General features: G+C 36.6%; 3 protein-coding genes across 4 annotated transcripts; 2 read left to right on the top strand and 1 right to left on the bottom strand.

Moving 5' to 3' along the window:
• Positions 1–776: 776 nt before the first annotated feature.
• Positions 777–8977, top strand: LOC132623750 (isocitrate dehydrogenase [NAD] regulatory subunit 1, mitochondrial-like). The gene is made up of 4 exons (XM_060338555.1): positions 777–1559; positions 3966–4205; positions 5530–5608; positions 8464–8977. The coding sequence occupies exons 1-4, from the start codon at positions 1083–1085 to the stop codon at positions 8736–8738; spliced, it is 1071 nt and encodes a 356-aa protein (XP_060194538.1). The 5' UTR covers positions 777–1082; the 3' UTR covers positions 8739–8977.
• Positions 8978–9113: 136 nt separating this feature from the next.
• LOC132623748 (isovalerate--CoA ligase AAE2-like) lies at positions 9114–13708 on the top strand. The gene is made up of 2 exons (XM_060338551.1): positions 9114–10055; positions 12086–13708. Exons 1-2 carry the CDS (start codon positions 9717–9719, stop codon positions 13526–13528), a joined length of 1782 nt encoding a protein of 593 aa, XP_060194534.1. The 5' UTR covers positions 9114–9716; the 3' UTR covers positions 13529–13708.
• Positions 13709–14505: 797 nt separating this feature from the next.
• On the bottom strand, positions 14506–18157 carry LOC132623749 (kinetochore protein NUF2 homolog). Of its 2 annotated transcripts, none has more exons than XM_060338553.1 (3): positions 18031–18157; positions 17901–17943; positions 14506–16277 (listed from the first exon to the last, which is right to left on the bottom strand). In XM_060338553.1, exon 3 carries the CDS (start codon positions 16155–16157, stop codon positions 14805–14807), a length of 1353 nt encoding a protein of 450 aa, XP_060194536.1. In that variant the 5' UTR covers positions 16158–16277; positions 17901–17943; positions 18031–18157; the 3' UTR covers positions 14506–14804. The 2 variants fall into 2 exon arrangements, with proteins under 2 accessions (XP_060194536.1, XP_060194535.1); XM_060338552.1 differs by having other exon boundaries at positions 14506–16271.
• Positions 18158–22540: the final 4383 nt, after the last annotated feature.

The raw sequence follows: 22540 nt of genomic DNA, 5'->3' as shown, positions 1-22540 counted from the left end.
CTCTTAGATAAATGGTAATCAGATCTGCTTTATAAACTATTAATTATTTTGTCTCAAGATATAAAATCTTAATGATTTCACATAAATAACGTAATAAATAATTATTTACGCCATTTTAATTTATGACACGTAGTTTAGACATTAAGTTTTAAAAATAAAGAATTTTTAGAATTTGTTTATCTAGCTAACAAATTATGCCATTAGATTTAATATTTTTTTTTTGTTTTTTAACAAATTACAACAAATATTTCCTCCGTTTCAATTTACGTGAACCTTTTCAGAGTACGAGGATCAAACTTTATAACGTTAACCGTAAATTTTGACATAGATTTTTCAAGTTTGCAAAAATAAAATTAATATATATTTAAAAACTACATAAAGTATTATTATATTGGTGTTTAATGAGTCACGTATATTTTGTGAGTATAAATGATTACATGAAAGTAAATTGTTTCTAAATATAGAAGGGGTCATTCTTTTTTACACGGACTAATAAGAAAATAGGTTCACATAAATTGAAACGGAATAAATATAATTTAGAAAAAATGTATGAAAAACGTGATTAAAGAACCACATGTTAGACTAATACTAAAGGGTCATTTGGTTGGAAATAAGTTATCCCAGGATTACTTATTATGCGATTAGTTATTTCGGAATTATTCATTCCTCTCCCATATAGATAATACAACACTACAATGGGATTAATTATAGCGTAATTTTATTCCAACCTCTCACTTTTAATCCCGAGATTATTTGTCTCTTATCACTCGTATACCAAAGCAGCCCTAATAGTTCACGTAAATTGTAATAGAGGGATTCATAATTTGACAACAATACTATGATTGTCGTATGGAATTAGATGCTGTTTGGTCAGGACGGATTCTCGAAAAACCGGCTATTCTTCAGCGGTTCACGCAAAATGTGGCGCGCATTGCTTACTTTCCTTCTTCTCAAAATTCCATTTTTCCTTTTTCTTCCCCCACTAAAATATATACTCTCTTCACTTAATCACTTCCCTATTATGGCTAAATCATTCACCTAAAACGCATCACACAAATTACAATAAAAAATCAAACAAAACCATGTCTCGTAAATCCATCCCGATCCTAAAACAACTCCTCCACCACTCCACCACGCGCCGTTTCTCCCACGCGTCTCCACGCGCCGTCACGTTAATCCCCGGCGACGGCGTTGGTCCACTAGTAACCGAATCAGTCGAACAAGTAATGAAATCATTAAAAGCACCCGTTTATTTCGAGCGATACGAAGTACACGGTGATATGAAGTGTATACCTGAAGAAGTAATTGATTCGATTAAGAAGAATAAAGTTTGTTTAAAAGGAGGGTTAAGGACACCTGTAGGTGGTGGTGTTAGTTCATTGAATGTGCAAATGAGGAAAGAGCTTGATTTGTATGCTTCCATTGTGCATTGTGTTAGTTTTCCAGGTTTGCCTACAAGGCATGAAGATGTGGATATTGTTGTGATTAGAGAGAATACTGAAGGAGAGTATGCTGGACTTGAACATGAGGTTGTTCCTGGTGTTGTTGAGAGCCTTAAGGTAACTCCTATTTTTTTTTTTTTTTTTAGAATTTTGTTACTCCTTCAGGTCTATTTTACTTACTATAAATAGATAGATCATCCAAAATACTCCCTCCATTCCGTATTAAGTGACCTTTTAGACTTTTTATTTTGTTTCAAAACAAGTGACACGGATTTCAAGAAGAAATTAATACTATTCTTTCAAACTTACCCTTATCTATAATTAAGAATCATTAAATAACTTTTCTTTTTCTAAGCATTAATTAGGGGTAAGTTAGTAAAAATATTCATAATTTTTTTAGGAGTAAGTAATTTCTTAAGGGTGTGCATGAGCTAAAAGAGTCACTTATTATGGAATGGAGGGAGTAGTAGTCTTTTTTTTTTTTTTTTTTTGAAACTGAGTAGTTGTCATTTTAGAAAACCAAGATATAATTAACTTTTACCACCCTCAGTTTGTCCCAAAATAGCTGTCACCTTAAGAATTCAAGATAAAAAATGGCACTAAACCCTTCGCATTAAAGAAGTAGTCATTTTCAATATTGCTCAGTTTCTCATAAAACATCTAATAAGTAAGGGTAGTTTAGTAAATTCCACATTATATTTAATACTTTCTTAATGGGTGTGATTTTGCTAAGGTGACACTTATTTTAGAACGGAGGGAGTAGTTTACACCTTTACCCTTATTCAATAAATGTGGAGAGAGTAATATAGTGAAAAGAGAGTAGTATTAAATTGAGATCAATGAATAAATAGGGATAATTTAGTCAAATTATCCTTTTAGTTAATGTTTTCTTAAAGAACGTGAAAAAAAAAAAGTGACAAGTAAAATGGACCCAAGGAGTATTTTAGTACTCTATGTTATTGCAAGTCTGTAAGATTCATAATCTTTGCTTATTCATGCCTATGTGAAAATTTGCGCTGTATTGGAGTTATATTTTGGTGACTATTGAAGGTGTCAAAAGAATGACAAGTTAGGAAGTTGTCCAAAAGACCTCTCAGAATGCATGTGTGTTTAGCTAAGACAAACACAATGGAAGCTAAAATCCCAAGAGTCATGCTGGTACAACTTTAGGTATTTGTCAGGAGCATTTATTGACTATTGGAATGAAGCGGGTTCTGATACGAATGGATATTGAGGAGTTATATAGGTAACCCGAACTTGTTTGCATTGGGGCATAGTTCTTGTTGTTGTACTCAATTGTTTCCTTTTGTTTTTTGGACAAGGTAAAAGTTTTATTAAAAGGGTACCAAGAAGGTACTAAAAGGTTACAAAAAACAACAAAAAGCTCTGGAAAGGAAAAAAGACTAGTAGACATTCCATCCTAACAAATCTAGGAAATCCATTAATTGGTTGAAACTGCCCTATTGAACTACTTCTACACCAGAAGAACAAATTCTGCAAACAACTATGTTTTACTGTATAAATAGGAGATCTATGTCCTTCAAACAAGCCTTGTTCCTTCCCAGCTATATTCCAGCCGTATTGTTGTATCCATTTTAATACAACACCAACAACAACATACCCAGTGTAATCCCACCAGATGGGGTCTGGGGAGGGTAGAGTGTACGCAAACCTTACCCCGACCTTTTGACGGGTAGGGAGGCTGTTTTCGATAGACCCCCGGCTTAAGGAGAGATGAAAAAGCATTTTTCTGAAAGTAGAATTGCAGTTGTAGGCGGCTCTTATGTGTGTTTGGGTATTTTGAATTCTCAAATTGCTAAAAGGATGCTGCTATGCCATCTCCCAATGTGCACTTATCCTTGAGAATTTTGATCATAATCATCTTGTAGCCCCTTAGTCGGGTAATATGTATAAGGGCCAATGTAGGACAGACAGCAGGGTGTACAATAAAGCACTGGTTCCTTAGTAGATTAGTATGGCAGGCCCCATGTTCTGCTGCACGGTGCACATTTCCTTATTAAATAGGGAATACTCTTTGCGCTCCAACCTTCGGCTGGAGAGTGCATTTTGCCAGAAGTATTGCGTATCTTCTTCATTTTATATGTCCTTTACATTATTACCATATATAGAATATGCTTGATAGATGATGTAATTACTTGAGTGAAGTGTATAGGTTGTCAGCTGCAGTTGAACCTGTTTGATCTTGGTTTGTGCATGAGGAAGAATTACATGTTAGAGCTTATCTTTACCTGGTCAGTTCAAAACGTTAGAGAAATGGGCCAGCATAGCAAGATGCACATGTGATTGTTTCTTTATAGATTCTTTCTTTATAGCTACCAATTTCTTCCTATATGGTTTAAATGATATTCTTATATGCCCGCTTCTTGATCCTTCTAAGAAAAGGAGTTTCTTTTTCCCTTCATCAATTTTCCTCTGTGGTTGTCCTTATTATATCAACTCCTCTGTAAAGTTTTCCTGTTCCACAACTTGCTTTCCTATACTTTCATGTTTTCCCTTTTGCAGGTGATTACAAAATATTGTTCAGAGCGTATAGCAAAATTTGCATTTGAGTATGCTGATGTAAACAAAAGAAAGAAGGTCACAGCTGTGCACAAAGCCAACATTATGAAACTTGCAGATGGTCTATTCTTAGAATCCTGTAGGGAAGTTGCAACTAAATATCCAGATATACAGTACGAGGAGATTATTGTGGATAACTGCTGCATGCAACTTGTCTCAAAGCCAGAACAATTTGATGTCATGGTATGGGGTATTCTTCCTTGGCTTTTCTCTTTACATAGTCCTTAAAATTCTAGCTTGCTTTATACATCTGATATCTGGTGGTGTCATCCAACTTTATCAAAAAAGAAAAACTAGGTGGTGGATGTCATCAATTTAGTTTAGTCATTGAGGAGAGGATGGGCATGCTGAGGCCTGAGAGCTTGTCCTATCTGCTGTTTGTCTGTAGTTGGATAATTTGCTTTATTTTGAAGTTCGAGACTTTCTTGAAGCTGCTATTGGGTTCATATAGTACTCGGGTATGAACTAATGACATACAAATGATATTGGAAATTGGGATGTTCACTGAATTGCTTACATAGTTAAAAGGCCTACCCTTTGACCTCTTATTTTTATGTTCTTACTGGTAGTGGTCGAGACAAGTGATGTGATGAAATGACAGAGTCCAAATAACAAGGTCAGCGAAAATATTGATGTCTTTTTCCTTCTCCTTCATCTACAACTTTGATAATCTTGCACCTGGGATTTCCCTTGAGTGGCCTCTTTGATTTTCTTGTAAATAAGATGAATCAGTGAGCTTGGTTGGTGAGAAAAAAAATGCTTGCCTCACTCAGTGCAACTTAAGAGAAAGGCATTAGTCATATGCAGAAGTGTCCTCTCTGAGTGCACCAGGAGGATGCAAATCGCTCATTTTTGCATTGTAGGACCACTATTCAGCTGTGGGACACGTTTCTCACTCTCCTGGGACTCAAACAGCCTATGCCTAGAACTGTTTTGGAACTTCTACAGGGGTGGAATATCAGGGACCGAGAGGTATTCGCACAAGATTATGGAATGCTGTCCTGGCAGCTATTTGGTGGACTACCTAGAGAGAGAGGAACTCTAGAATTTTTTTAGACAAACAAGAGAATGTACATAGTCTTAAGTTCAAAATTTTACTTTTGCTTTCTTTCTTGGATAGCATGGCAATTATAAATGTTACTTGGATGTTGAGGCCATGTTTGACTTATTTTTAACTCCTTACGTGTACTCTGTTATAACTGACAGAAGCTTGTAACTGGTTCAGTGTTCCAGCTTGTTGCTAGTCATACATAAAAGCTTACCTTATTAAAAAATTATGGATGGGAAAACATTAAGATTTGCAAAGGTAGATATTCCCCACCTCCGCAACCCCCCCGGCCCCCGCATGTCTCATTGTGGTTATTTTAGATTAAGAGACATCGGCTTTCCTGTATCGATCCAGAACCAAGCTTTAATATTTTATTCTGCCTCTTTTTTACTTATCTCCTCATTTTGAGACATAGCTGATAAGCTTGTTGCTGAACTACAACACATTGCCATTATGTAGGTGACTCCCAACCTCTATGGAAATCTGATCGCAAATACGGCTGCTGGCTTAGCTGGTGGCACAGGAGTCATGCCAGGAGGTAAATCTTTCAGATATCTTCTATTATGCTAAGTTGATTTTCTGGCACAGCACTCTTTTTTTGCCTATAGAGGCAATTTGATCTAAAGATTTTCACTAAGTTAAGATACCCTTAATTTGGTGGCTTCTGTAGCTCACATTTCATAAAATAGAATTCCGGTGATTAAATCTGTTAAATTTCTGGCAGCCAAAACAACGAGCTTCGTTGTAGATTGATTTTCTTGGTAACTTAAGTCTAGCTATACAGCTTTAGTAGAAAATTGATCCAATAAATGCTCTAAATGGATAGAACAATAATATCTTATAGAATTCGAGGAAGTTGAAAGGAAAACGAATAATCAGGAATACAGTGGATAGGAGCATCATATGTTGGACTTGCAGTATAACCAGATTGGCATCCAAAGTTCTGGGAAATAAAGGCAGAGGTAATGGAAATCTTTCAACATTGAGATTACAACTATAGCTACCACTTATTCGGTATGTTCTCATTCAATCCGTGCTAGGCAAAAGGAGGCCAAACACAATCATGCCATAGATTAGCAGACTTAGGCTGGGAAGACATAACCTAACTATTGAAAATTCATCTGGAAAAGGGTATCAGAGTAAGACAACCTTATGCACATTAGGTTAGAAGAGAGGTCTTTTGCAGAGGTTGATTCTCTGAGGACTAGAAGTGAGCAAAAGTCACACAAAATTAGTAGAGGAGGATCGCGGTATCTCAGTAGAAGAAATTTTTATACGCTACGGATTAAATCATCTTAACGTATGGTTAATTTTAAAAATGGAGCTCACATAACAGAGGTCTCTCATTTGTTGGAGGGGTAGATATAGGTGCAAACATGGGTCACTAAGATGAATTCCATATTTTTCCTCTGTGGATTCCTTTTGAAGGCTATTAGAGAATCAAGGTTGTTGAATGGTATTTCGAAGGTCAGAAGCTCTTCCTTGACTGGTGGTCTCCGATCCGGCCTGTCATCAGCCTAAGCCTAAACCAAGTGACTTGCGGATTATACAGATGGGGCTTCTGTTGCACCCGTGATGAATATTCTGTCTGAATGGAGGGAGATGTTTGTGGTGGTTATTTGGAAGTGGACAAAGTTCCAAGAAACAAGAGATACCTTTGATAGGCTAGAATTGTGTTAGGTCTTTAGACAAGAAAATTGCGGCGACGATGACATTTGAGGGAAGCCATTGGAGATACTTGTTGTCAATTTGGTCTAAGATGATGACTTGGGTGCAGAACAAAAGGCGTCAGAGCGAAGGCCACTGTGAAATGCAAATTTTGACAAATTAAGATGGCTAGCCGTGGATACCACTATTTCACAAATTTTCCTTAAAACTATAATGAATCAAGCAACTTCTGGACAAGTGGGGAATTCAAACTGGGAAACTAACACAGCCAGGATAAGGGAGAGAACCTCTAACAACTGAAGTTTTTGTAATTGGGCCCGGTTCAACCACAAAAAAAAAGAATTGCCATTGAAAAGAAAGGCATGCTGGTGTGCAAAATCAAGGCCATATTGTAAGGCCTCAACCAAAGACGAATAAGTCGTCTGAGGCAGCAATAATGGAATTAAAATTCTACGCCCAGTTCCGTGTCTCAAATACAATTTTTTTTTCCCTTTTGTATAGATGAATAGTATGTTGACCCGATGAAGGTGTAGGTAGAGGTCGCATGGACTTCGTTAGGGATTGTTGTCAACCAGTGGAGATAGTGAAGTTTGGGAAAGGATAAAGACTGCAGACAAAAGTTATCACAATTAGCTTGGGCTGAGGAAATAGAGGTGGGTGAACAAAATTAACTACCTCTGGCTGACAAATCAGGAAAGAAAGTCACAGCTGTGTATGGGTGAAATTGAGATAGTCTCCTTTCCATTTTTCCTATGGTACAGCCACTGATACAAGTCTTGTGTACTGCGCTGTTCATCATCCTGAGTAGGTTTATTGGTGACTGGTGAGGCCTTGCTGGTATCCTCTGTGCAGCTAACTTCATCTCTCCCAGGTTGCTGTAGCTCCAAGGGAATGATACTGCTGCTCAATTACCTTATGCAGTGTTGGTTTTTTCGTTCCATTTTCTTTGGTTTGCTCAGCTAGCATGTCTAATATAAATGTAGGTGGTCAATTATTTCGTGGTTTCGATATCTCTTGAGATTAATCTTTCTGTTAGCTATGTAAGTTCCAACTTCTAAATGAGGCTGGTGTGGGTAAACAATTGTTATGCTTGACCCTGAGCCTCTACGTCCCTTCTTTTCTCCCCTCCTCCATGACTGAGTAGAAGTGCTAATAAAGAACCTTCCCCTATAATGATATCCATTTCATTATGAGGTGGTCCTTGGTGGTTGCTGAATTGGTTAGTGCCCTTTTGCTTATTATGGGACAGCTCTGACTAGTTGCTAATACAACAACAACAACATACCAGTATGATCACACAAGTGGATCTGGGGAGGGTAAAGTGTACGCAGATCTTGACCTTGTGAGGTAGGGAGGTTGTTTTCGATAGACCCTCGGCTCAAGGAGAGATGCAAACGGAGCAGTAATAAGAAGCAGTAACAGAAGCAAGATAATAAGATAAACTAAGTGAAAGAAACAATCAGGTAGTACTAGAGATCTAAGAATAAGCAAACGTAAAAATAATATGTTAAACCCTCTATAAGTGCCTGCTTCTCGTGAAACTTTACTACATGCTCATCAGTACTTTTTCAAACTTCGTTGTTGGAAGAAAGATAAAATGCCTCATCCTTGTTTATTCTACAGATCATTTATAGCGTTTCTCAGGGAACAATTAGAATATTCCCACTGTTTCTTCCTCAAGAATTAGGCGGTATGAGACATAATGTAGGACCGTTATTTTCTCAGGTAATGTTGGCACTGATCAAGCAGTTTTTGAGCAAGGTGCTTCAGCTGGGAATGTTGGCAACGAAAAGATATTGAAGCTTAAGACAGCAAATCCGGTGGCACTTCTTCTGTCGTCAGCGATGATGCTGAGACATCTTGAATTTCCATCATTTGCTGATCGTTTAGAAACTGCTGTAAGACGTGTTATAGCAGAGGGAAAATTCAGGACAAAGGACGTTGGAGGGGATAGCACCACCCAAGAAGTTGTTGATGCAGTTATAGCTGCTTTAGACTAATCGGCAATGATACTCAGCAAATGTTCAGGAGAATTATTCACTGTCCGTTGGCCTATTTTTTTAGCAGCTGCAATTTTGTTCCAACTTTCCTATAATTTTGCTGCTATAATTTTTATTATCTTTATCATCGGTTAATAAATTGAAAATTGATGCATGATTGTTGTCTATGCCGTGTGCATAAAAACCTGTAAAGGATCTGCTCTGTCCATATTACTTGAAGGAATTTTGCTTCGTGGTGATGTTTTGGCCCATTTTTTTGTTTAATCTCTTTGAATTTTGTTATTTTTATTATTATTTTTATTTCTCTGTGAGTAGTGGGAAACATCTTCTTCTTCTTCTTCTTCTTCTTCATTTATTTATTAGTTCTGCTTTTATTTTATTCTACCATGTGTTGTGCAACTTCCTTTTTTATTTCTTGCTTTCGTTCTCATTTCATTCCTTTATATTCATTTTTCCATGGTTAGTGAAATGATATTTCTTTGCTCTTGTATTTACGTTATCGTTTTTGCTATTGTTTAAGCTCGTTAGCTTCCACTTCAAGCAAAGAACCTATCTAGGTGTCTAGTATAGTAATTTGTTACTCCATTATTTCCAATTCGAGTGTATGCCAGGATATGATATGGTAAGTTTGCTTAAAAGGAGATCTCCATCAGATATATAAAAATACTGATGTGAAGGCTTATTCACCCAAAGGTATGCTCATTTGAGTAAACTTTCTGGTTGACTTATCGCTGCAATCCCAATATCCCATCATATCCGGTGCAGCTCACGTTTGAGTTTTAATTGCTGGTTTATAATACTCGACATTGCCATCACGATAAAGAAACAAGAAATACTCAATACAAGTTATCTTTGCTTTGCCAACTGTAATCTGGTCTTAGCATTATCATTTGCCAATACAGATATATGTGAGTTCTGAAAGGTGCATGCTAATCTTCAATATTATTCTTCCCTCTGACTTTCTTCTTCACCATCACCATGAGTCACTCAGGATTGGCAAAAACTTTTATATATAAGACCAATTCAGTTCAAATTCAACCCACAAGCTCTCAGAGGCCTCGCCACTACACGCGCCAGGTTTCAATGGATCCTCATCAAACCGAGTCATCGCGATCCATGGAGGGTTTGCTCAAGTGTTCTGCTAATTATGTTCCTTTGACACCCATAAGTTTTTTGGAGAGAGCAGCAAATGTGTTTAGAGGAAGAACTTCCATCATTGATGGACCTTCTATGAAGTATACTTGGGAAGAGACACATGCTAGGTGCATAAAGCTTGCTTCTGCATTGTCTGAGCTTGGGATTTCTCGTGGGGATGTTGTAAGTTTCTTCATTCTAACCCATTTTCTGTTAGAAAATAAGATTACAAAGATGAAGCCTTGAAGTGTGTAGCAAACACTTTTTTCAAAAGAGTAATTTCTTGACGACCTCTTAGAATACAAGTCTAGGGGTGTACAAAAAAAAACCTAATCGAACCGGAAACTTGAATTAAACCGACTTAAAAGAAGAAGAGTATTTGGGTTGGTATTAAAAGAACAAAACAAACAAACCAAACCGGCATGTACAAACACATATGCATAGTGGTGGAGTCAAGACTTTCACTAGGGGAATTCAAAATATAAAGAAGTAAACATACGAAGAAATCAAGGGAATTCAACACCTACTATATATACGTAAAATAATTTTGACCTCGTAAGTACGATATAATTTTTCGATGAAGGAATGAACCTCTTGCCGTACCCTAGCTCCGCCCATGCGGTATGCATGCAGACAATAAGTATTATGGAGGATTCATTTTATTTTATCTTATTTTTACTTGTATGGTCACTTTAATTTTTATCAGATATTTTTATTGTTGAAATACGTCAATCCTCTTGTTCTTTTAGGTTTCAAGACAAAAATCATTAGGTTCACGTCTTTCCCGATTGTGATAGTGTTTTCTGTGAATAAAAATAAACTTAGCATATCATTGTCTAGGCTCCGTATTGATTTATGTATTCTATTATTTCTATATTGAATTTAAATTTGAATTTTTAAAGAATCATTTATTTGTTTTTAAATTATTAAGATATGATTAAACTCGAAAGGGTATATGAAGTAAGACTGTTAGATTAATAGAAATGGATAATTTCATGCAAGAGCCGGGGGTCTTTCGGAAACAACCGTCCTACCTTGGTAGGAGTCAGGTCTGCGTACACTCTACCCTCCCCAGACCCTACGATGTGGAATTTCACTGGGTTGTTGTTGTTGTTGTTGTTGGATAATTTCATGCATCCTTGAGAAAATTCCTATAAGGATATTTCAGTAGATAAAAGATCTTCCCGCACATTTGTTCTATTCTTGTTAAACACATATTGATTGAATTTACAGGTCAAGCGACCAAACACAAAACTGAAAAAAAGGGGAATACATATACTGTAGTTGTTTTGGTTTCTTTTTAGGTAAACCATTCATTGCCATCTGGTATGCTCCCCTTTTGTTTGAGATTGCTCCTTAATTAAGTAGAGAATATTTAGAAATTTGGCGTACTTAAATAGTAGTAGTTTAGTTAATTATGCTGGCTGCATTTAACTTCAAATGCTATTGATAGCAGTAGGCAATTTTTGGCACTTCACTAAACTTGGTAACCGGATAATTTGAATTACATAGATGTTTCATAGTGTACTTGAGAGCTTGAAGTTCAGGCCCTATTTCTTATAATGATTCATGCATTTATGTTATTTAATGGAAGTAAAGTCGTGACAGGGGAGGGTGTACAGTATAATCTACGGGTTCATTCGAAGCCTATAGCTTTAATTTGACTCAAACCTTGCTTATGTATTAAGAAATCTACCAGTAACTCAAATGATTGACGGATTCAGTGGCATCTCGAACCCATAAAGTTCAAATCTTGAACCGACCTCTGACTTGCGAGCCACAGGGGCGGATGCAGCCATTGCCCAGGGTGTTCACCCGAACACCCTGGGCAAAAAATTACAGTGTATATTTAGAGTAAATTTTCTGTGTTTATGTACATGTATTAACTTTTGAACACCCTGAACAAATACAAAAAATTAGCTCAAGTGATTCAATTGTTTTTTCCGAACACCCTGAATGAAAATCCTAGATCCGCCACTGGCGAGCCACACAAATGAATTGTGGGGTTTGTGTTTCCTTTGATATAGGTTGGTAAACATACTAGGAATAACTGTACTAGTTCCAACAGGTTAAATGTATCTTTAGATATTGGTGTGGTGAGCTCTTTCTTTAACAGTAACAATAATTTTGGCTCAAACCTTTTCTATTAGACTGAAGTTGGGAATTTAAATGGTTTACTTTGCCATTTTCATAGAATTGACATTATTCTGCAGGTTGCAACGTTGGCCCGAAATGTATACGCAATGCAAGAGCTGCATTTTGCAGTACCAATGGCTGGAGCAGTTCTTTGTACATTAAACACACGCCACGATTCAAATATGTTATCAGTACTGCTCAGGCATTCAGAAGCAAAGGTCATATTTGTGGATCAACAATTGCTCCAACTTGCTCAAGGAGCACTAGATATTCTTGCTAACGAAAAAGTAATACCACCTCTTCTTGTTCTAATATCTGAATCTGACAATTCTTCTCCTGCTATTGTTAATTCGAATTCTCATGAATACGAAAGCCTCCTGAAAAGTGGGAGCAGCGAATTCGCTGTAAGGTGGCCGATTAGTGAATTTGATCCTATTAGTGTTAACTATACTTCTGGAACGACATCGCGACCCAAAGGAGTCGTTTACAATCACAGAGGTGCATATCTCAATACCATTGCTACATTTATGCTGCATGAAATGAGTTCATGGCCTGTTTACCTTTGGACCGTTCCAACGTTTCACTGCAACGGATGGTGCCTGACTTGGGGTCTAGCAGCACTTGGTGGCACCAGCATTTGCCTCAGACAGGTTTCTCCAAAACTCATATTTGAAAATATAGCAGAGCACGATGTCACACACATGAGTGGGGCACCAACTATTATGAACATGATTGTGAATTCGCCTGTAAGTGACAGAAAACCACTTCCTCACAAGGTTAACATAATGACAGGTGGTTCACCACCACCTCCACAAATCCTTTCCAAAATGGAGGAACTCGGATTTCGAGTACATCACTTATATGGACTAACAGAGACATATGGTCCAGCTACATATTGTTTGTGGAAGCCTGAGTGGGATTCCATGCCACCAAATGAGAAGTACAAATTGAAAGCAAGACAAGGGGTGCAGCATCTTTGTTCAGAGTCAGTGGATGTAATGGATCCTCTCACATTGGAGAAAGTACCAGAAGATGGTAAGACAATTGGTGAAATTATGTTTAGAGGGAATACTGTAATGAGTGGATATTTAAATGATTTAGAAGCAACAGAGGAAGCTTTTAAAGGTGGATGGTTTCATAGTGGTGATTTGGCTGTTAAACATCCTGATGGATACTTAGAAGTTAAGGACAGATTGAAAGATATCATAATCTCTGGAGGAGAAAATATAAGCACAGTAGAGGTGGAAAGAGTTTTGTATAGTCATCCAGCAGTTCTTGAAACAGCAGTAGTCGCGCGACCAGATAATCACTGGGGGCAGACACCTTGTGCATTTGTGAAGTTGAAGGATGGTTGTAATAACGTTAGTGATCAAGAAATTATCAACTTCTGCAGGGATAACTTGCCTCATTACATGGCACCTCGAACAGTCATATTTCAACATCTCCCAAAAACTTCAACAGGCAAGATACAAAAATTTATTCTAAGGGAGAAAGCCAAGGCCTTAGGCAGTCTTTTCTGAATGAAATGGGAAATGACATCTTTTTCCCTTTGATGATAATTGTTTTCAAGTCTGAGCATGATTCTTCTATTGCATTTACAGTTTGGGAATTTCTAGAACCGAAAAATTCTATACTGTAATCTGTTTTTCTTCTCTTTGTTGTACAAGCTGGACATGGTAGCTCTTAGCTAATGAAGTTTAATTTTCATTATTCTTCTTCTTGATCGATTGCATTTGACTATCAAATTTAATATCAAAATTCATACTGTCGTGTATATAATTTAATTAATTCCTATTCAAATTTATCTGTAAGGTCGTGGTAAATTTATCCGTATTGGAGCCCTCAAACTCTTAAAGGAAAAACTAGACAGCAAATTATACAAAGACAGTAAGCTGGCAAGTCTACTCAGGTCCTGTTTGCTCAAACTGAGAATAAATTTCTCAAAAGGTCACTCAAGTATGTGAAAGGAAAATTATGCTCTGTCTATTTTTTAAAATATTTACGCCATGTAGCCCATACTTTGTGTATAAACACCCGATTTAGCCTATAATTGTGTATAAACACCTTTTATACACTTTATACAAGGCTGATACATTATGCATAATGTTTTTCCCCAAGTATATTGTTGTATAATATTGTATATTGAGCTTCACGGCATAAATATTTTCAAAAGCTGTATATTTTTGAAAATAAAATTATTTAGCAGAGTCACTTAACTTAGTTTTATATTAATAAAATCACTCAATTTATAGGCTCTTTTACAAAGTCACACTAGCCGGATTTGCCACTTCAGGTCATAAAAAATACTGTATATGACTTGGTGAAATAACCTGATATTTATGCCAAAAACTGATTTTTTTAGCCAGAGCACCAAAACTACATTTTTCCAACAGCAGATGTTTTAGTCGGAGCACTGTGCATATTACATCGGTGATAAAGAGCAACTTAGTTTCTGAAAACTGAAGTTGAACTTGTAACAGTTGATCAACACATGACATCCTAAGAAGCTTGCTCTCTCTTCCATTCTTTTTACTAATAATACTGTATAAATTAGACCGAAAATTCTAAAGCCTCTAAAAGTGAGGTGGACAAAAAGAAAGGAAAAGATGAACCTTTTAGACAAACTGTATAAAAATATAGACAATTGTAGACATAACTGTATCAGAAATCAGATTGAGCAACAACCCATGCCTTACATGTTTGTAGATCTTAAACTGAGTCATGAAAGTTTTTCCCACTCTTTCCGAACTGTAACTGTAGGACGGCTCTACTTCACTGTAATGATATAATAAAAGATCAGCTCCTTTTCTCAACAACTGCCTGGTCCACTTCAATGTGCGGTAGCAAGTCTCTGATTGAGTTTGAGTGACGATAAAACTCTGCTACAACTTCTTCGCAATTACGGCCCAATTCTTGGCATTTAGATGCTCCAGACTCCCTTACTGAATTAATTTTTTCATTTATTGCATCCACCTCTGCAAGCACACCTTCCAAGTCATTCTGCCTTGCTTCAAGACCGTGCCTCTTTGATTCCACTTCCAACTTTACATTTTTCAATTCTTTGGCAGCCTCCTCATAACTAAGATCTCTTTCTTTCTCTAATTGCTTTCTTAATTCTTCAAATTGGTCTGCTTTTCCTTGCCTTTCAACTAGTTTAGCTTCAAGGGATTTTTCCAGTACTTCCTCGTCACTCAACTTCAGTTTGAGAACCTTAACATCTTTCTCAATAGATTTGGTTGAGTTAACCTGCTCCTGTATAGCCTGCATCTGATTGAAGTTCTTGGACATTTTCTTGTAAGCCTTTGTATAAACCTCAAGAATTGCAGTTTTATTTTGAAAGGACTGCATTGCTGCTCTTTCAGCATTCCTTGTCTCAACTTGAAATGATTTCTTTTCCTCCAGTGCTCTCTGAAGCTTATCCGGTGATTGGACAATCTTAGAACGTAAATTGGCATTGTCCTGAACTGCTTGTACCAATGCAAAGTCTGCACTAGAAATCTTCTCATCCATCTCTTTAGCCCTCTCCTTAAGTTTTCTTATTGAGGCCTTCAAGGACATCTGGTGATTGTTAAGACCAGAAATTGTTTGCCTCAGTTCCTTAACATTAGAATCTATTTCTTGAACCAGAGGCATCTCCCTTTCTCTTGATTCATGTTGATCTGCAATCTCTTCATTTAACTGAGATATTCTAGCCTCCAAAGATAGCCGTTGTTCATCGATGAGAGTCAGATCTTCCACAATCGGTCTTATAGCATTTAACTTAGTGTCTCTGTGAAGACAAAAGTTGAGGATGGCTCCGACGAAGAACCTGGTGCGATCAGGCTCAGGCTTGATCAAATCCCTGAGAGTAAATATCTCGGGACACTCCAAAGCAGCCAACATCTCCCTTATCTTATGAAACAAATTCATGGCCCGAGAAGAGTCAACATGAAGATCGGGGTTCTCAAGCTGCTCCAGAGCCAAAAAATCCACCTGGTCATGATCATCCTGGAAAGTGTTGACATAGACAAGAATGCTGGAGTAGAGGTTGGTGACAAAGTCGGCAGTGGGTTTGAGGAGATCCTCGTCGGAGATGGAGGCTATTTGATTATCGGCTAATACAGCGATGATGTCTTGTCGGGGGAGTGTTGGATAATCAAACCTCGACATTTTTTGCAATGGAAATTGCGGAGAGCAGCCAGAGGGTGAGTGCCTTGTTTTGCAAATGCAAGGAAGCAGAGGAATATCGGCAGGGTGCTTACATGAATATTGGAAAAGATGAACCTATACCTCATATTGAAGGATATTTTAGTAATTCTGATAATCACATACTCATGAATTGAGTTAAATAGACAGAGAATAAAAATGGGAACTTAGCTTCAGACAGAACATGGAAACATTTAATACATTATCAAGACTAAGATGAAAAGATTGATTATGTAGTCACGAAGTAAAAATGTCAACCAATAAGGAAATAAGAAACTCTCAAACATCTTGACACTAGCATCTTAGCATGAAACTGAAACATTCAAAATTGTTATCCTTAACATAAAAATTCCTAAGACAACTCTTAGCAGAAAAGATAAACAGACAGAATGTGTCAGAAAAAGCCAAGCACATCATTAAAATAACTAGAAAAAAAAAGGTCTCATGACCTAAGCTAAAAATGAATTTGTTAGGAGATCCAGCTTGCAATAACATTGTATTTAATTCAAAACCCTTATACACCAATGTCTTTAAAACAGTGTTGTGAAAGGCGAGCGCCATCTCGCCAAAGGCGAGAGGCATGGCGATGCCGCCTTTTAGGGCTGTGGCGAGCTCACCTTCAAAAGGCGCTAATGGCGCCGAGGCGACAGTGGGTATTAAAAATAAAAAAGCAATTAAAAGTTGAAGACTTAAATGAAAACAACGGCTAGGGTTTTTTTTGCCTTCTCCCCTCTTCTCCTTCAAGCTTTTCAGGTACGCTCTCTTTCTCCTTCTTCAGTTTTTCTTCTTTCTTCCTCCTCTGTTTTCTTCTTCTGCTTCTTCTTCTGTTCTTCTTCTTTTTTCCGGCGACTTCAGCAATTTTTTTTTCCTTCTTCTATTCTCTTCTTCTTTTTCTGTTTTTTCTCCTCTGTTTTTTTCTTTTTCTATTTTCTCCTCTGTTTTTTTTTTCTCAACTGCCAGTGAGGCAGTGACTGTTTTTTCTGTTCAATAATTATTGAGTCGTTGACTTATTCAAGTTCTAAACTTTTAGTATCTACTATCTACTTTTAATTTTTGAATTGAAATATTTGCTAATATGTTATTGCTAGTGAGATTTTGATTATTTATATATGCAATTAAATATTTTAATTTTTTTGGTATTTATTGGCGCCGCACTTCAAAAAGGCGAAGGCGAGGCAGGCCCTTGTCGCCGCGCGCCGTCCAAAACACTGCTTTAAAACCTCTAAATGTTAAGTAGATTAAAAAGATAAAAGATTTTTTGACAAGTAGGCAAATGAAGCAAATCATAACAATCAATGATTCACTTAAAAAGTAAAAGACTGATACTTAATGACGAGAGATGCAAGAGACGAATTACAGGAAAATCATTAAAGCATGACAAAGCTAGGGTTTGGCCATATATTCTGGATCAGATTTGAAAATTTATCTGTTTGGCCATGAAATTCAATCAGACTTTGAAAATTTATCTTCAAAATTTCAACTTCCCAAAAAACAAAATCCAAGTAAATTTCATGAACTTTTTAGATTGTAGGAACTGCTAATTAAGATTTCCCAAAGCAAAAGGCCAGAATTCTTGAGATATACAACATGTGGGGGGGAAAATACTTAAGTAGTTTAGGCAAAGATTAAACACACACACACAATTAGTCATGAAATATCAGTCATAAACAAAAGGGGAAAAGTAACAAAGTTAAAGTTATTACTTACCTAAATCAAAATCCTCTATCCCTTGAAGCACACCAAGTAAAACCTGCATTTTGGGGTAAACCAAAATTCACGAGTTACTTTTTCAGGTTAGTAACAAGTTAAAAATGAAAAAAGCATTGCGGAAAATTACCTCCCAGATAGTAAGTTAATCTCCAGAAAACACAGTGTTTTTGTAAAGCTAGGGTTTTGTTGTTGAAGGGAAAAGAAATAGGAGGGAAAAAAGAACAATCCAAATTGGAAAAAACACCTTCTTTTTTTTTTCGGTTTAAATAGGCAAAACACTCTATAGATTTTCAAAAAAAAATTGAGAAACTTGATTTGGGTGAAATTTTCAAATTTTGAAAATGTGTTTGATCATAGTTTTTCAAAATATATATAGAGCTCGTTTGGATTGACTTATAAGTTGCTGAAAACAGTTTATAAGCTGTTTTTAACTTTTTCGAGTGTTTGGCTGGCCAGCTCACAAAAAATTAATTAGGTCCGTTTGGCTTAGCTTATTTAAAGCAGCTTATAAGCTGTTTTTTTTTTAAGCTCATCCAAACAGGCTCATACTCCTATCACTTTTTGTTTCGGAAAACATGAAATATTTATTTATATCCATAAATTTTAAAAACTATCAATAATACCAATCATACAAAACATACATATTTGCTAATCCTAAATTATGCAGAACATGATAGCTATTCGGGTAATTATTGCCACAAATCATAATAACTTAAAACAAAAGTATCTATTTAGCTACAACGTTTTGCTTCAAGTATTCATTGTGGCTAAAAAATGTTACCATTGCAAAGGTAACATTAAACGTGTGGCCAAAACTTACAGTTAGCTACAAGATTTTATGTAGCAATAAACTTGTAGCTATTTGGGTAACTATTGCCGAGTTAATTTCCTGAATGGTCATTCAAGTTTTGAGAATTGCCTCAGAAGATTACTTTTGTTTCTTTTAAGACAAGAATATCATTCAACTATAGTTATTTTCCTCAAAAAATATATAACACCACAAAAGTCTCATTCTCTCCCTAGTTGACATGCTATGTCATATTAAAGCCTTTTTTTTTAATAGTAGACTCATTTAACTCATATACACCCATTTAACCTATATGTTACACCTGAAAATGACCCGATTAGAAAAACTCAATAAAAAGTCGTTTATATTTTTTTAATGACCCAGTTAAAAAAACAGCATGGCTTATCTGTTCTTTAAAAGATTGCTTTCCCATTATATTTTTGTGATACTTTAAACATGTACTGAAAAGTTCAAATATTAAAGGTAATAAAAAAAGATTTCTTTTAAAAATATTTTTAATGTCTATAAAATCTAATGTGTGAAGAAATGGCTCGAAGAAGTCAAATAGGTGTTATATAAGCTAAGGAACGAAAATAAAAATTTGTTCATAATCATAACGAAATAAGAAGTATGTAACTGTAAGATGCTAGTTATACAATCTTATACGTCTTGCCTATAACAATATGACAACCCTTTTTTCAGTGTTGCGGTGGTTTCTGATCTTTTTAACCGGGTCATTAAAAAAAATTACTATACTTATCTTTGGGTCTTCTCAACCGGGTGATTTTTTGGGCATAATACATGAATTAAATGGGTGTATATGAGTTAAATGAGTCTACGAGTATTAAAAAGTGGAATTTTAATATGACATGACATGCCAACTAGAAAACAATGAGATTTTTGTGGTGCTTTGTATTTTTTGAGAAAAATAGCTATAGTTGAATGATATTCTTGTCCTAAAAGAAAGAAAAATGACTTTCTGAGGCAATTCCCAAAAGTTGAATGATCATTTAGGGAATTAACTCAACTATTGCCACAATTTATTACTATAACTTAAAGCAAAAATATCTATTTAGCTACAACATTTTGCTTCAAGTAATTTATTGTGACTAAAAGGTTACTATTGCTACGGTAATTTTAAACGCGTGGCAAAAACTTACAATTAGCTATAAAATTTTATTGTAATAATAAATGTGTAGCTATTTGGATAACTATTGCCACGATTAGCATCTATATGAGGAATTAGTGCCAATTTATTTTTGTAGATATCTTACGAAATTGTAAATAGCCATGGAATTTCAATTTGTGTGGCGGTTGCTAGGTATTAGCCACAATTTTCATATATTTAGCTAAAAATTCCTAGCTATATTTACATAATGTTGTAGTGTCTCTTTGATGATAATTGTTGTTAAGTCTGAGTGCCATTCTTCTATTTCATTTACAGTATGGTGTGTCACTATCACCGTATGTAACTTAAATTCTTCATTATTTTATAAATTGGGAGAAAATGATCTGCTCCAAGTATGATTGGTTACAATTTGAGTAGGAAAGGATGACCCTAAAAAGTTCACATGTATTTTATTTGTTTATTCATTGTGTTACTCCTTCCTGATCACCGATAGAAAAGGCCATATGACATTTGCAATGAACTACAAAACAAAATCTTTGGTGAATTAAGTGATGGGAGGTGCAAGGTAGATGACAAGGGGAAAGTATTTTGGTAAGAAATAAACCGAAAATGAGGTGTTTACTGTTTGGTTATTGCCCTTTTGCTTATAATGGGATGGCTCAGTCTAATAGCTAGTACTCGATTTTATTTCGAAAGAGTGATCTTTTTTTTTACACTCCCCCCCGTGTGACTTCAATGAATGTTCATAAGTACTTGTTCAAACTTCATCGTTGGAAGAAAGATTAATTGCCTCGCCCTGTCTATTATTATGATCATTTATAGTCGGCGGCGGAGCCAAAATGTCACACCCCAACCTTGGTGAGGCGTGATTGACACTGGCATCGTACGAAAACCGAGCGAACCAACTTATAACTCGCATCCTCTATGTCTCAAACGACAAAACAAGACCAAGGGGCTAAATACCAACATAATATCATGCATAAGTATATATATACACACAATGGGCCCATGAATCCGATATAACAACTGGCAAGACATAACTAAGCGGTATACAAGACACTGTCTGCAAAGCCTCTACGAACCTGACTGAAGTATACAAGTCGGGATAGGGCCCCTGACATATCCTTAACACAGTATATATAGGACCCAGACTCGGCAATGCTCCAGGAAGAAATGGAGCCCACCAATCAAAACTGGTACCTGAAAGCAGCCTACTGGGGAAGATCCTTGTCCAGTCTGTTTACACCTGCGGGCATGAACGTAGTGTCCACAAGAAGGGACGTCAGTAGGAATAATGTACCGAGTATATAAGGCGGAAATGTAGTATAATAAATATATATATGTTGTAGGAAGGAAAGATAAGCATCAACTTTGCACTTTTGACTTACTAATGAGAAGCTTGTACGCATGTCCCTTTATACTTTCATATCTTTAACTACATCTATATATAATACTGTGATCCTGAACTACGTATCATATATCATCCGGGTGTTATCTGCCCAACTAATCAGTGGTAACTGCCCGACCGATTATCGCCTGACGGTAGAGCGCAACTGCCCGACTGATCAGTGGTAACTGCCCAACCTGCCGTAGCTCGGTGGTAATAACTGCCCAACCAGCCGTAGCATGGTGGTAAATACATAACTGCCCAACTGGTCGTAGACCAGTGAAAAATACATATCTGCCTAACTGGCCGCAGCCCAGTGGTAACATTTGCCCAACTGGTCGTAGACCAGTCGTAATTATAATCACCATCATGACCTTGTCTCCCTGAGTAATCTCTATATACTTCTCATGGCCATCACTTGTCCGTTATAGCATGCACGATCACATAAGTCTTATAAGCACAGTTCTGGGCCATAAGGACCTCTTACTACTTAACTGAACATTAACCAGATTCTGAGATCAATCATAAGCATATCTTCTAGCATCAAATACCTTATTGGGGATCCTCTGCTCGTACTCTATTTATGTCCCACAAGACATTACCTATGTGCACATTTCTAAACGCATCGGAGTGACATAAGGTCGGTAAACCTCCGATTAACATTATGGAACTATCATCATGAACATATCTCACCTTGAAGGAACAAGATCATAAGATGAGATCAACAATAATGAATAACATTTATAGTCATGAAGCGAGCTCAATGATATCATAAGAACATCAGGAACTATAAGCTTTGGTACTTTTAGAAATAAGGTCATTGAAGATATCATGTATAGGTTCTGTAACACCTCGTAGCTTCGGGCGAAAGTTTGACTCATAAGATGATAATATAATGAAACCAATATGAGGGTTATAGGAAGTGTTTTGAAAACCAATTAAGTCATAAGAAATGTCTTTGGGCAAAGAAAAGTTGGAAGCCACTCTACGGGGCATGTTTGCAAGTGAGTTTATAGAAGGTCTTACTTCCAACGATCATAACCCCTCTATTAATTTGGAATTTGGGAAAACTTCCTTGAAGAAAGTTGTAGCCCTTTGAAATAAATTTCCAACGGTATATTATGGGTCTTGAACAGAGCTGTGTACAAGAAGTTATGCCTATTTTACCGAACACCGTGCAGAACCGACACCCGTCGCTTCTCGAGCGCGTGAGAGCGCGCGCGATGGTCCCGCTTCGTGGACCGATCGCGCAACTCTAAGTTTTAGTTGCAGAATGTTGCGCGATGTACCCGCATCGCGGAACCATCGCGAAACAGGTCGATTTCGGGTCAAAA

This window comes from Lycium barbarum, chromosome 12 (genome assembly GCF_019175385.1).
Source record: "Lycium barbarum isolate Lr01 chromosome 12, ASM1917538v2, whole genome shotgun sequence".
NCBI classification, from domain to species: Eukaryota; Viridiplantae; Streptophyta; class Magnoliopsida; order Solanales; family Solanaceae; genus Lycium; species Lycium barbarum.
The sequence above is the reverse complement of the archived record's forward strand: the minus strand, read 5'-3'. Positions and strand labels throughout refer to the sequence as shown.